Source organism: Phascolarctos cinereus, unplaced genomic scaffold (genome assembly GCF_003287225.1).
Source record: "Phascolarctos cinereus isolate Bilbo 61053 unplaced genomic scaffold, phaCin_HiC Scaffold_3;HRSCAF=262, whole genome shotgun sequence".
In the NCBI taxonomy this organism is placed as follows: Eukaryota; Metazoa; Chordata; class Mammalia; order Diprotodontia; family Phascolarctidae; genus Phascolarctos; species Phascolarctos cinereus.
This window is the reverse complement of record NW_027555736.1, coordinates 112,694,347-112,710,609: the sequence shown is the minus strand read 5'-3', so window position 1 is coordinate 112,710,609 and position 16,263 is coordinate 112,694,347. Positions and strand designations below refer to the sequence as shown.

At 38.0% G+C, this 16,263-nt stretch overlaps 1 protein-coding gene across 2 annotated transcripts in view; it reads right to left on the bottom strand.

Annotated features, from left to right (window-relative positions):
- Window positions 1–16,263, bottom strand: part of ADAMTSL3 (ADAMTS like 3) — a 567,152-nt gene that overhangs the window by 101,607 nt on the left and 449,282 nt on the right. For both annotated transcript variants that reach the window (XM_020966068.2, XM_020966078.2), the window contains exon 17: window positions 2,675–2,804. In XM_020966068.2, the coding sequence (XP_020821727.1) occupies window positions 2,675–2,804 (130 nt within the window). The remainder of the gene's footprint in view (window positions 1–2,674; window positions 2,805–16,263) is intronic.

Below are 16,263 nucleotides of genomic sequence, written 5' to 3'. Positions count from 1 at the left end.
CGTCTAGCTAGTGGGTGCCTGTTGGCTATCTTGACCAGGATGAGGATGATCCGTTAAACTACAGTTAAAGGTGGCCTTGACAATATTGTACATCATTTTAAATTTGTCCTTTTCTGCTTCCCTCTAGTCTTTGATGAATAAAGTGACCCTTTTCCTTGCCAAGACCAACTCTTCTGGACTTGTTCCCTTGATCCAGCAATAGCACCTTGTCCTCACAATTATTCCCCCTATACATCTCTCTCATCTCATCTTTCCAACTCTATCTCTTGGTTCCTTCCTTGATCCCTGTAAACATGCCCACATCTTCCCCATCCTAAAAACAAAGAAATAAAATCCTTCCCTGGATCCTATCGACTCTTCATGCTATCATCTTATCTCTCTCTTTTTTTTACAACCAAACTCAATACAGTTGTGAGCTGTGTACTCTCACAACCTCTACTTTTCTATATCACACTCAGTTCTCAAGCCCTTAGAGAATCTGCTGTCTCCAGTTTTACTAACCTAGCTGCTAAATAGAATAGTCTTTTTTCAACCATCATCCTTCTTAACTTCTCTGAAGTGTGTGATCTGGTTGGTTATTCCCTCCTCCTAGAAAGTCTCACCCCCTTGAATTTTTCTAATGACGTTGCGCCCTGGCTCTCCTCTTAACTGTATAGACATTCCCCCTTGGTCTCCTTGGATAGATCATCACCCACATCCCATTACGACACACACATATTGTGTACCCCTAAGCCTCCATTGTGGGCCTTTTCTCATCTATGCTCTCAAGGTAATCTCCTAAGCTTTGCTTCTATATCACCAACTACCTATTAGACATTTCCAGTGGAATATTCTGTAGTCATCTAAACTCAACTTATCCAAAAGAGAAATCATCTCTTCTCATAAATTGGTTCCTTTTTCTTACTTCCCTATTTACTAACCTCAAACTTGTCCCTCTTCTCATCCCCCAAATCCAGTCCATTCTCATCAATTCTACCTCCACCACATTTCTGATGTGGTTTCCCCTCTGTCCATTCACACAGAAGCCAACCCAGGTCAAGTGATCATCACCCTTTGCCTACTCTCCAGGTCCTCCCCTCACTACTCCATCTTGTGTGCAGCTACCAGCTTGATATTCATAAAGCACAGGTCTGACCATGTCACTTCCCTGCTTAAGAAGTTTCAGTGATTCCCTACTCCCTCTAAGATAAAATACAAACTTCGCTGTTTGTAATGCAAAGCTCTTCACAATCTGATTCCAGTCTACTTTTCCAAGATTATTGTACATTTTTCTCAAAGCTGCTGATTGACTTCAGCCTCCCTTGGGCAGTGAGGAAGTAATAATGATAATACTAAGTAGCATTTAGATATCACTTTAAAGCTCACAAAGTGCTCTAACTGTTATCTCACTTGATTCTTGTAACCCTGTGGGGTTAAATGTTATTATTCTTCACATTTTAAAGATGAACAAACTGAGGCAGGCTAAGAAAAGTTAAGTGACTTGCTCAGGGTTACATAACTAGCAAGTGCCCGAGGGCAGGATTTAATCTCAAGTCTTCCCTCCTTCAAGTCAGGCACCATATACACTATGCCATCTAGGGATCCAGTATTAGGGTATCAGATATTGAGGATGCCATGGGGCTGAGTGAGAAAGGAGTGACAGGTGTATACCCTCATCCTCAGGGGAGGTAGGGGTGATGGTTAGACTCTCACTGGATCTATTAGGGAGTCCCTGTTTCTCCTCAGCATGCATACCACCAGAAAGAATACTGATAAAAGGCTTCACCCCCTTACAATACATGTAAATGAAGGCATTTTATGAGTTTCTTCATAGTTTAGTTTAGGAAAGAGAATTCTTGCTTTCTCTGAGAACACAGAGAGTATGTGACTGGGGATGATAATTTAATGATGGGATAGAGTGAGGGAACCCTTCCTACCTTCCCTTCTTACCCAACTCTCACCACTACCCATGCTCCCTAAATTCACTGAGGTAGGCTATCCTTAGGATTAGGCTTAGGCAGAGATTATAATTTTAGGGTCAGAAGAAAGGTCCATTGCCCAAAGAAATGCTTCCCCTATCTGTCCAATGATACTTAAACTTTCTACAGCAGTAGAGATAGCCATTTAGTGGGTTTACAGTGGGAGAGTCAATAAGTGTACAAAAGAGTTTCAGATTAAAAACTACAGCATCAGAGTTGTTCCTGTTTTAATAGGGATATGGGGTTAGAGAAAAGGAAAATACAGGGAACCTAAGAGGGCTGAAGGAAAGATGTACCCTAAAAGGGTAGAGGGGAGGAGCAGAAAGGGAGATGGGAAATAAATTTCACTGGCTTTATAATTTATCTCAGATCTGCCCTGTTTATTTCTATCTACTATAGGGATAAACAGAAACCAGGTATAACAAGTACTTCATGTCCTGTGTAGCTCTGTGCATGTAGTACAAAAAGCTGACCTTGTGTGCTCACCACACCTTTCAATCAGTTCTAGGTGTCAATAAAGCAATCAGGAAGCACAAGAGCCTAAAACAGTCAGCCTGGCTTGGCTTTCTCAGCATGACTGTATCCTGGCTTTTGTATGCAGGCACCCAAACCCTAGCTCCATTACTTCTGCTTGCAGAAGTTTCTGAGTGGTGATGACAGCAAAAGATGAAAGGCCCAGGCATATGAGTCCCAGGAGTCCCAGGTCCTACACATACCTTGGAGGACAGGGATCAGTGTTGCAGCCCTGAGTCATTGCGGGGGGACGATGGGCCTTGTCACACAGTGTGTCATTGACAGCTTGCTGGGTCTGGATGTGTAGACACCGAGCTATGGCTTCTCGTTTGCCTAGTTAAAAAAAAAATACCCAAACCACAAATGAGATAAAGTAACCTACTATGAAAAAAAAAATGAAATTACACAAGAGACTGAAAGCTAAACACCCTTTAGGATAAAGTCTTATCAATTAAACAACTTAATATGAAGCTGAATTTCTGTATCTACTTGGTAGTGAAAAAAATTTCAATGAAAGACAATATTTATTAAGTGCCTACTATCTGTTAGGCTCTGCGGTATAGTAAAAATAATACATTGGATTTGCAATCACAGAGCTCACCAACTAGATCAGGGCTTCTTAATGTAGAATCCATGAACTTACTTTTTTATTTTGATAGCTATATTTTAATTGATTGATTTACTTTCTAATCCTACTTATTTTATTTTATGCATTTAAATTTATTTATTTATTTATTTATTTATGCATTTTTTTTTTTTTCTGAGAAAGGGCTTATAGAATTCGCCAGATTTCCAAAGAGGTTCACAACACAAAAATAATTAAGAACTTCTGATCTTGAATGAAGTGATAGAAAATACATACAAATGACTATAATACAAAATGAGCATATCTAGTATATAAGACTAGTACAAGTACAATGTTGGGTCTAAGGAAGGAAAGCAAATTTCCAAGTGGAAGCATGAATAAAGATCTAATGGAAAAAGTGGTATTTGAGCCGGGTCAGACTTATGCACAAAGAGGCTGGGAAAACAGTTCATTAGTACAAATACTATGAAGTGGGAAAGTGTGGAACATACTACATTTATAAATTTAAATTATGCTCCATTAAAATTTAATTATAAATTACATATTATTATAATTTTAATTATTATTTAGAGTTTCACTCCGTTAGCTTCTCCTGACTTAAAAATGAACTTTTATAAACATACTTTTCATCTGAGGTAAAAAAAAGCTGAACGACTGGAATTTAAATCCTGGCCTAAAACATAAGAAGTAAATTATAGACTAGAGTAAAGAGAAACTAAAACAGTATTTCCCAGATCTAATGACCATATTTTGGCTGGCAAAGAAAAGCTGTGGAAATTGTAAACTTCTGCACTCAACTTATTGAGCAGTAAAATCTATATTGTCTCAGGTAAACAGTAACACGTAAAGCTGTCTATAAGGTGTATGTATGGTTGGCATATACTAGGTTCTTTGGGGATATTTAAAAGAAATAGAAGTGAGTAGAGTTTATCATTCAAAGATAGAAAATGGGCTAAATAGGAGTTACAACACAATAACATATAAATTAAAAAAAACCCATTGTATCATGCCTACTATGCTTAAGTTGTTAAAATAAACCAGAGTAAATTAATTAAAGGCACAAAAATATTTACATAGTGAATAAAAGAATAAGGCAATGAAGAGAGTCTTAAAGCTGAGAGACATTTCATTAGAGAAGTCCAAATAGAGTTTGGGATCCATCCTAATCTCCATCTCTATTTAATCCTGGGCCCATCTCACTGTCCATCCATCTCTATTGCCTGTAAACAAATCTAATTGATAGAGACTGTATGGCTGCATGTCATAATGTGGAAATATGTTCATAGGATCATAGTTAGGGAGCTGGAAGGAACCAAAGAGGTCATCTGGTCTAATGCCTTCACTTTACAGGTAAGGAAGTTGAGGCCCAAGGAAGTTAAGCAACTCACATAAGGATTTCTTCATCTCCTTTGTTTCTAGTGTGTAGATATGGGCTCTCTCTCTCTCTCTCTCTCTCTCTCTCTCTCTCTCTCTCTCTCAATTTATTAAATTAGCTCACATTGATTATGTCAGATTTATACACAGCTTTATAATTTACAAATTTGATTAAAATAGTGGTCCAATTCAGATTCAACCCTGGGGTCCATCTTCATGTGGAAGCAGGCTAGTCTTCCAGTTGGGAGAAAATATAAATAAGGCTTATAACAGAAAATTAACTCTTAAGCCTATCTCTCTTGAGTGATCTCACTTAGAACATCCTGTAGTGTGACAGAGATCAACTCAGTTGTCATATATCAGTTGCAAACAGAAGCAAGAGGAAACCCCTCTGTGATCCAATGATTTTGGTCAGAGCATCTTCTATGAATGTGGTAAACATCTACAGTGAGCGTATCTCATGTTGACGTTTCACTTGACTTTTGTACCTACAGGATTGTTGGAAAGAGTTATCATCATGACTATCCATCATGGAATCTTGTATAATCTTTATATATCAAGAGGAGATACCTAGTTGCAAGAGGGCATTTAAGGCCATGATTTGTTCTATCAAGTGAAATTAATTTCTATAATGAACAACTGGCACATCAGAATTTCATATTCTCTACATTCCTCCACTCAACTGCGTGAATGTGAAGATCGTTGTTCAGTCATTTTTCAGTTGTGTCCTACTCTTTGTAAAACCCCATTTGGGGTTTTCTCGGCAAAGAAACTGTTGTTCTCCAGTTCATTTTATAGATGAGGAAACTGAGGCTAACAGGGTTAAGTGACTTGCCCGTGGTCATACAGCTAGTAAGTGTCTGAGGTTGGATTTGAACTCATATCCTTCTGACTCCAGAGCCAGTGTTCTAGCCATCATTCTACCTAAGATGAAGAATGCTAGGCCACGCAAAGGGACCCTAGAAGTCTTCTGTCTTGGGTAAAGTCAGGCTGCTACAACAAAGAAGCCACCAGTAACATGCATCCATCTAGTTGAAATGGTGATACCTCAGGTGGGTGCCCCACAGCTATTCCACAGGGGTTAGCTCCACTGGGGCTTTCCTCTGCACCGAGTGGGTGCAGCCTTAAGGTGAGGGCACCATGAAGAAAGTGGAAAATTTTTCATTCTTACACATTACTCTTCTCCTGGCCCTCTGGGGTCCAGGTCTACTGGCTGTTCTTCACAAACGATGCTGCCTGTCCCAACTCCAGGCCTTTGCCCTCACTATCTTGCTTACCTTCTGGGAGCTAGAGACTATTCCCTTCTAAGATTTTACTGCTGAAACCCCGGAGCAGGTGCAGTAGAACTATTAATTCCTGTGCTGTGTATTTGAATACTTGGAATATCAGTGATGCACCCAACCCATGGGTAGGTCTGAACCTCCTGCTTCACTATCATGACTCTTTCCTCCATCTATAAGAAGCATTGGCCCCTCTGAGCATCGCCTAAAGCTTAAATCTTCTGGCTGCAGAGGAGAGAGCCAGCAGCAGCAGCAGCTGTCGAGACACCCTGGTAAGCAAATTGCCTGTGTTGTACTTCTATAATTAAATTCTCTTGCAATCCAGGAAAGAGTTTGCTTCCAGGTAGTCCCAATTAGTGGGGTTCGCTATACTTAGGACAAACTGAACAATGCAACCTTTGTATCTGGAAATATGCAACTCCATACAAGCATATATATATATATATATATATATATATATATATATACACACACACACACACACACACACACACATATATATGCATATAACTAACTAGCCTTTATGTATATATGCATACATAAGTATGTCTATATATACACATGTGTTCATTATATACATATATATATATATATACACACACATATATAATTATACACATGCATATATATTAGTTTGGAGTTGTATATTTCCAGATACAAAGGTTGTATGTTCAATTTGTATGTATGTATATAAGTGTGTATATATGTGTATGTGTGTATGCATATTTATGTATATGTCAGCTAGGTAGTGCAGTAGATAGAATGCCAGGCCTGGAGTCAGTAAGACTTCTCTTCCTGAGTTCAAATCTGGCCTCAGTCACTTAATAGCTATGTGACCCTGGGCAAGTCACTTAACCCCCTTTGCCTTGCTTTTCTCATCTGTAAAATAAGCTGGAGAAGGAAATGGCAAACCACTCCAGTATCTTTGCCAAGAAAACCCAAAATGGGGTCATGAAGAGTGGAACATGACTGAAAAATGACTGAATTATATACACACATATATGTATATATGCACATGACATATGTATTTTGTATGTATGTATATGTGTACATATATAAACACACATATATCTATGTATGTATGTATTTAAATTACAAAATCTCCTCATGATTTTGTTTTAGCTTTGTAGTTTAAAAAAAATGCTGCTCTCCTAGATGAAATAAAGGACTTTCTTTCCGAATTCCCCACTAATTAATTTTCTGTTATAAGCCTTACTTGTATTTTCTCCTAACTGGTATTTAGGGGACTCATTCACTGACTGGCACAGTTTCCAGAATTCTCAAAGGTCAAAGTTCCAGAGTAGCTATCTGAAACAATTTATCTACATGGTTTATTGGGTCCCCTACGTTACACAATTACCACCTTATTCTTTTTTTTTTAGTTTCTGAAATTTTTTTTATAATTTATTTATTTTTAGTTTTCAACATTCACTTCCATAAGATTTTGAGTTTTAAATTTTCTTTCCCTTTTTTCCTCCCTCCTCCCCAAGATGGTGTGCAATCTCATATAGGCTCTATTTATACATTCATATTAAATATATTTTCACATTAATCATGATGTCAAGAAGAATTAGAACTAATGGGAGGAATCACGAGAAAGAAGAAACAAAACAAAACAACAAAAGATAAGGAGAGTAAATAGTATGCTTCCATTTACATTCTGACTCCTAAGTTCTTTTTCTGCACGTGGACAGCATTTTCCATCATTTAGTGTTTTGGAGTTGTCTTATATCCTTGCATTGCTGAGAAGAGATAAGTCTATCAAAGTCAGTCATCACACAATGTGGCTGTTACTGTGTACAATGTTCTCCTGGTTCTGCTCATTTCACTCTGCATCAGTTCATGTAAGTCTTTCCAGATATTTCTGAAGTCTACTTGCTCATCATTTCTTATAGCACAATAGTATTCCATTACATTCACATACCACAACTTGTTCAGCCATTCCTCAACTGATGGACATCCCCTCAATTTCCAATTCTTTGCCACCACATAAAGGGCTGCTATAAATACTTTTGTCCATGTGGGTCCTTTTCCAGTTTTTATGATCTCTTTGGGATACAGCCCTAGAAGTAGTATTGCTGAATCAAAGCAAATACTAACATCATGAAACAGGAAAATGATAAATGTGGGAGAAGATGTGGGAAAACTGGAACACTAATTCATTGTTGGTAGAGTTGTGAACTTATCCAACTATTCTGGAGAGCAATTTAGAACTATGCCCAAAGGGCAGTCAAACTGTGCATTTATTATATTAGCCCAGCCTACCCATGAGCAACTGATATTTTTCAATTATTTAGATCTGACTTCATTTGTGTGAAAAGTATTTTGTGATCATGTTCACATAGTTCCTGGCAGGTAGACTCCCAAATACTTTGTAATGTCTACAGTAACTTTAAATGGAATTTCTCTTTCTCCTGCTGTTGGGCTTTGTTAGTATTATACAGAAATACTGTCGATTTATGTGGGTTTATTTTATATCCTGCAACTTTGCTAAATTTGTTATTTCAAGTAACTTTTTTACTCAGTTCTCTAGAATTCTCCAAGTATACCATCATATCATCTGCAAAGAACCACCTTATTCTTAAGACACTTTTCATCAGAGTTAGAAATATAATTTGAGGCCAAATGAAACTTTGAATCCAAAAGGCCCTAAGTCCATTCTTGGAGACTTCTCCATGACTCTCTATAACTTATATTTGTCCTCATTCAGATGTTCCTATTGCCATTAAAATCCAGGTCATTGAAGCAGCGAGGTGACACAATGGATGGAGTACTGATTCTGGAGTCAGAAAGTCTTGAGTTCAAATTCCACCTGTGATGTTTACTAGCTGCAGGACTGTGGTCAAATCACTTAATCTTTGTTTGCCTTGTTTTCTCCTTCTATGAAATGGGGATAAAAATAGCACCGACCTCCCAAGGTGGTTGTGAGAATAGAATGAGATAATATTTGCAACACACTTTGGAAACCTCATAGCACTATATAAATGGTAGCTATTACTATTCTGGCTCTCTATGAGGGGTGTTCAATTTATCCCCTCTAAGCAACTGTATCTATTTAGGTGGCGGAACTTAAAAAGTCAATGTAGCACAAGACATGTCAAAAGAACATATAAAATGACTCAAATCTGAGTCTGGTTAGTAAGGGAAAAGTTATTACATCTACAACATAGGACACTTCACAAGCTTACTGATTTAGAGCTTGGGAACAATGTTGCTTGGATCACCTGAGCACACAAAGTATTGAGAAAAATGCTCTGTTGCTTAACAGATTATAAACCCAAAGATGGTAATCCTCTGTCTCCATTCTCCCCTTCAGCTCTCTCATGGAAGACTAAAACCTTTCCCAGTGAACACAGGGAAAGGCTTTCTTTGTTTCAGACATTTATTTTGTCTATAAACCGTAGTAACCACAGGTCTTTGCTACTGTTGGTGTACTTATTAAAAACACAGGTGGGAGGAAGCAACAGAAGTGGATACATCCTCAGAGAAAAGACACAGAAATACACTGGAGTGTTTTGCTAGAATCACTGTCTCTGACTGGGGGATTGTCACTAATAAAAGGATAAAGAGAATTTTTAAATCCTTTGATACTACTTCCTAGTGCGGAGAAGGAGAGTTTATATCAGGAAGCACATCTGGACAATGAGTTAATACCAAGGTGAGAGGCAAATAGGAGTATTTGAACAGCTGATCACCGCACCACCCTCCCTCTGCTAAAAGTTGGTAATGGCACCATCCATAATCTTTTCTACTCTTTTGCAACACTCATCTTTTTGAAATATATTGAAAAATTGATCTTAAATGCCTTTTAAATTGTGTTTCCATCAGCATTAATTTATTTTGTGTGTGTTTCATGCAGTTCATTTTCCATTTTCAACTTCACATTTAGCATTTTAAGTTCCACATATAGCACATCTGAAACCAAGGAGGCAGAGATAAAATCTAAAGCCTTCACATTTATTGCTAAGACTAACATATTGCCTTAAAAATGCCAATTAATCTGTTACATTTCATATCTATTTGTTGTTTTCCTTTGATTTTCATCTGTGAATGCTTTCAGCATAATCTGGCTTAGGTAGTTCTTAGGTGCTTATCTGCTTTTTCTATTTGGTGAAGTGATGCATTTCATATTTTTAAGTCGTTCATCTCTATAATATTTTACAAATCAATATATACTCTAAAGTGATGTTTTGGTTTTCATGTTTCTTTGCTTATCAAAGAGATTCAGAAGTATTTACTGGCTAAGGTGGTTCCTAGGGTCTTTCGACCTCTTCATTGTGGAGGTTATTTTCTATCAGTTAAGCTCTTCTAAAAATAGTGAGAGTTAAAATATTTACTTTGGTACATTTCCCACCTTTCAGAGTAAACAAATTGCTGAAATAAGTTGAGTTGAAGCCATACAATGTCTTCTCATCTTTATCTTTTCTTTTAATTTAGTGTTTATTTTCTTTATGTCTGACTACATAGCAACAAGAAAATGATTCCCACGTCATACATAACTAGCTAATTCCTGTCAAGATACAATCAATTTCAGTTTTTATAATATTGTTTAATGTTCTCTCCACTTCTGGCACCTTGAACTCTCTCTTTGAAGAGAGTATTTGTGATCTTCAGATGTGAGGTTTCTGAGCAGTCCAGAAGCCAGTGGCCTCTTTCAATCTTTGATCTGGAGCCACATTTTCCAACATAATCTTCCAGCATCCTCCCCTGTGTCTACCTTCACACTGAAGTCACTAGGTATCAGGGTAAATATTGACTTAATTTGGAGGATCTCATCAAGTTACAGAAATAGGTTTTTCCCTACATAGTTATCCTCTGCAACAGGTGTTGGAACATGTGCTGCAATTATCTTAACTATAGCCCTCAATACTTAAAATAACCACTGCAAAGAGAAATGATCAAGTGTCCCATGAAAGGATGCTTCCTGTTGCTGTTGGCTGCACCTAATGAATCTAATTTAATAAACTTCTTTCTTAGCTTCTCTTGGGGAGAACCTACGAGCCAACTTTCTATTTGGCTACAACTTTATGATTCTTGCTTTCCTTTATATCAATAGGGATATGGTTCAGTTTTTCTAGTCATGTTCTCAGTGGATACTGATAGCCACGAGTATCAGTGAATATTCAGTGTTCACTGTACAAAGAACTCACATATTGAGAATCAGCAGTTAATTTTATATTTGTAGACAGTACAAAATTATGTGATTTTTAGCATTCCTTCCTTCTTTTTCCAATGTTCTGCCACCACTGTGGAAGTGGAAAGGTCCTGCATAGGACAACTTTTTATTTTCTCTATCACTTTCAGGGCACTTTGGCCAAAGAATTCACCTCCAAGTAGCTAACTTGATGGTGAGTCTCTCTGTATATTGGGATCTAGAGCTTTAATACATTCAGCTTGTTGCTGATGTTGTATACTCTTATTCTTTCCACTTTGGTAGAGCCTTCCAGAACTTGCTTTCTGCTAAATTAACCTTTGAGAACTCAAAGTTACTTCCATCAAGCAACTGAGGACTTAATTTTTTTTTTATAGTGTTAGGCTCACTATATCCTCCTTCCTCTCCCAGAACTATCCATTAGGACAAAGAGTGGAAAAAAAAGAAAAAGAAAAAACTAAGTAATTTACTGAAACTAATCAAAACACGGAAGAAGTCTGACATCATAATGCTATGTTCTGTTCTCATAGTCCCTCCTCTGCAAAGGAGAGTGGATGTGCCTTCACAGAAACATTTTTATGTAGTCTTTTTCCTGAGCTATGTCTCAAACTGAATCTCTGACATTTCTATCTGTATGACAAGGAGGCATCTCAAATTCAACATGCCCAAAACATGACTCATTACTTTTTCTCCCAAAACTACCCCTCATTTGAGCTTCCCTACTTCTATCGAGGGTACCACCATAAGTCACTTGGGTTCATAATCTCTAAGTCACTGTCCACTCATCCCTTTCCCTCAAACTCCATAACCAATCCATTGCCAAGTGCTTTTAATTATATCTTTACATCGGCATTCCCATTAACCCCTTCTCTCCACTTGCATGGCTAACACCCTCATTTAGATCCTCTTTATCTCTATCCTGGAATATTGATATAGTTTCCTAATTAGTTTCCACTTTCAATCTCTAACCTTTCAAATCCATCCTCTAAACAACTACCAAAGAGATATTCTTAAAGTGAATGTCTAAAGCATTTCAGATAGTGGATAAAATTCTAGTGGCTCCCTCTTACCTTTAATATAAAGTACAAGCTCTTCCACCTGACATTTAGAGCCCTTTCTAATCAGATTTGAGCCTACCTTTGAGGACAATTGTACATCATTCTCCTTCACTCAATGTTTTAGACAAAATTTGTTGTTTCCCAAACTTAACATTCCACCTGCCATCTTTGTCTATGCCTTTACATGGGCTCTGTCTTATGCCGGAAGGTACTTGTTCCTTAATTCTACCTCACAGAACTCCTAACTTTTTTCAAAGTTCAATTCAAGTGTGACTTCCCGAGGTTGCTAGTGCTTTCCACCTCAGAAAATTTTGTTTTATATATATATATACACACACACACACATGAATATATGCATGTGCACATATGTATATTTATTTATATAGATATAAATATATAGGTATCAATACATGTAGGTATGTCTCTATAGATATACAGATACACATATATGAATATTTACTTATCACTGTAAATGTTTCTCTCTCAGAGGACTGGAAGTTACTTTCAAGGCAAGAACTGTTTCATTTTTGTTTCCGTTTGAGGTACCTCAGTACCTTGCACAGTGGTTGGCACACAGTAAGTAAATGAGGAATGCTTGCAGAATGAATGAAAAAGAGAAAAATCTTAAACATGGGAATTACAACAAAATTGTTGGAAATTGTTGGGTAAAACCTTTAAGAGTAAGAAGACACTTTGAAATATAAAAATGTATTCAATTTCACATGAAAAGAGCCACGATCCCTTTTTTATGAAGTGGTGGATTTTTAAAATAAACACTTGTTATATTTCAGCCCAGCAATTTTCCAATGAAGTAATGGTTATAAAAAGGACATAATTATATACACATAATATTTGTTTACAAAGGGCAACTCTTTCCTCTTACTTTTCTGTAATGCCCCTGCTTCATTCATTAGCAATTTTATAGGCTTAATGATAGTAATACAGTGCTAAATTTCATGCCAGTTAATTATAAAGCTTTAATAAAAACTGATCAACCTGATACACAAGAATAAATATTGTCACAACACATTAACTCTGCTTCCTGTTTTCAAATGTGAAATTTTCCCTAGTCATTTGCAAAGGCTATAAATATTCCTTCCCTAGCCAGTTACATTTATTTTCTTATGCAAAAGCTTGTATGTGTACATATGTATGTATATGTCTATATGCACACATGCACATATATATTTATGTATATTTTCGTTTGCAACTAAAATTCCTTAAAACTATAATTAAACTTCACCCATCTAGAACTCTTAGGGAATTAAAATTCTGTCTAGTTAAGGTCTCTAGCTAGCTAACATTAAAAAATTATTATTACAGACAGTTTTTAAAAATGGTATTATATACTTTCCTTACTTTTTACACAGGCTATACTGGCCATAATTTAACCATTACTTGATCACTATGAATATCAGGTATTATCCTAGGCTTAAACAGGGACAACCTCAGGAATTACTGAGGTCTTAGGTTCACAGATTTAGAAGTAAAGAGTTCTTAGAAGGCCATTTAGTAAACACTCATCTTACAGACGAAGAAACTGAAGCCTGAAAAGGGCAAATTATTTGAAAAAGGTCACAGAAGTTGCAAAGCCAGGTTTTGAACCCTGGCCTTCTGACAAAAAAAAATTCCACTATACCACACTATTCAGGACTATTTGCCTTTATATTCTTGCATGTGTGTGTGCGTGTGTGTGCACGCGCACGCATGTATCCTCCCTTGTTGGAGTGCCAATAGTAACATCTCTGCATTTGTCAGTGGGTCTGGTGATACTAACTCTTCTCCTCCATTCTAATCATCTACTTCAAATCTTCTGTGAGACTAATCAAGCTTGTTAGAATTGTGTATAAAGTTAGAATAAACAAGATTCTTAGTAGTCTGACTTTAGTGCATGGTTATCATACCTTCAACTTTCTTGCCCTGATTTTTTCTTAGCTCTCAGCTGAATTACCTGAATTAAGTACTTGTGTTTATGCTCATTACTCTTCTCTCTGAGGAAAGCTCAGGAAACACTTCACCAACATCTCTTAATGGAGGCTAAAGCACACATTTTATCACTGTCTCTGCCTCAGGAGATCAATCAGCTCAAGACAGTCCCTGGTATTTCTTTCAAGTTAACAAATAGACATTCAGAAAACGTTCAACTAGAGCATTTTCAGTAACTCTTTTATCCTCGAAAAGACCTGGGGTTAATCTGGCCTGTGGGAATAGACAAGCTGGCCCATACCCCAGTGAAAAACCATGCAGGAAGACACATCGAAGAGAGTTGTGGCAAAAGGTCCCTCCAGAGCCAAGGCTCTGAATGATTCTCAAGTCTAATGTAACATTTATAGAGCACTATTATATGCCAGGCACTGTATTAAACACTACAAATATTATTTCATTTATTCCTCATAATCATCCAGGAAAGTAGGTGCTATCATTATCCCCAAATACAAGTGAGGAAACTGAGACAGACTGAGGTTAAGTGACTTGCCCAGAGTCACACAGTTAGTAAGTGTCAGAGGCCAGATTTGAATTCAAGTCTTCCTGACTCCAAACCCAGTGCTCTAGCCATTGCACAACATAGCTGTCCCTAATAGCTAGAAAGTAACACTCAGAATACCAATGGGAAAGGGCAAGCAATCTGAATTAACACCAGTACAGAGTCCTGGATGGATCAAATTTTTACAGTATCTTTAAAATATCGGTGAGAAAAAAAATGATTCTAGTTTCACCACTGTAGAAAGCAGCTCCCAAGGGGCTTTTTCTTTCACTATGTATTCAGTGGACAGGTTGAGTCTCCTCTGCAATTACATAATGGGCAGGGCAGCTTCCTCTGTTTCCTGCTTTGCCCCAACGCTGTTGCTCCTAGCAGCTCTGCTGATGACCTAGCCTAGGAGGTGGGTGGGCTTGGGACTTTATTGGACCTCTCTTTTTAGCCATGACATTTTCTCATTTTGACATCTAAGAATTTCCTCTTTATATATTTTGTTATCTCCCCATTAGAAGGGAAGCTCTTTGAGGGCAGAACTGTGATTTCTGACCTTCTTTGGATCACCAGTGCTTAGCATAATGACTGGAATAGAGTCAGGACTTAATAAATATTTGCTGAGTTAAAGATCATGACATTTGGAACTTTATAAACCTCATATAAACCTCATAACCATGAACTTAAAACTTAACAACTACTGTTGATTATTAACACAGCAGTTCATTTGGGGCAGAGAAAATGGTTTCTCAGGCTGATGACGTTAATGACCAATTTCCACCAAGAGTCTTGGGAATGGGAATATCCCCTCCTTCCTCCCCTACCAGTCTTGTTTCTAGCCCAGTACCCAAAACCACTATCCATGGAAACAACTACAGTGAAGAAGGGAGCATCTGTCCCCAGAATATGAGACCAACTTACACCCAAAGGTCAGGCGAGCTAGTCTAACTGAAGTGGCAAGGCATCCTGAGGGAGAAGAAAGAGGTGGTATGTGCCAGAAGAGTTAAGCTACGGCCACCACCTTGAAGACTGCCTTCCTTCTCTAGTGGAGACGTGACCCTGAGCCCAAGACCACTGGGAATAGCAGGGAAAGGGAAAGGAGGGGAGGAGAGGGAAAGAAAAGGAGTAAGCATGTATATAGAACCACCTACTATGTGCCAGGCACTCTATTAAAGTTATTTTTTAAAAAACAAATGTTATATCATTTGATTCTCACAACAAATCTACAAGGTAGGTGCTATTATTTCCCCTATTTTGTAGATGAGGAAACTGAGGCAAAAGTTACGTAACTAGTTCAGGGTCACCAGTGTCTGAGGTCACATTTGAACTCAGGTCTTCCTAACAATAGGACAAGCACTTTGCCACCAGCTGCCTCTGGTGGGGGAATAGTAACATCCCTCAGATCACCAACTCTGCTTTATAGTCTAGCCCCTGGTGCCAACATGGGTCCCTTTCCTTGCCACCACCAGCACCAACCACTGAACAACTGCCATTGACAGACAGGTAAACTCAAGAGCCATGGGAATGGTAGTCCTCTCCACCCCTCTCCTAACCCCTATAGCCATCAATACTTGTGGAGATGTCCCTGGCAACTGCTGACGCCTCACCCCCTCAGCAGCTGGAGACACTAAAGAAAATTTTTGCCATCGAGATTCTTGGTGCTTGGTTCAACATTAGAAATGGAAGTTTCTATTAGTGGGAATGGCAGTAAAGAAGAGATTACAATTTGCTTCATCACCAGTTCCTAAGGTAAGGACCATGGGGTGTTTCCATCTGACTTGCAGTTGAAATCTATGTAGGCTGTCTCCCCAATTCAGGTGAGCTCCTTGAGGGCAGAGACTGTTGCTGCTTTTCTACTTGTATTCTCAGCAT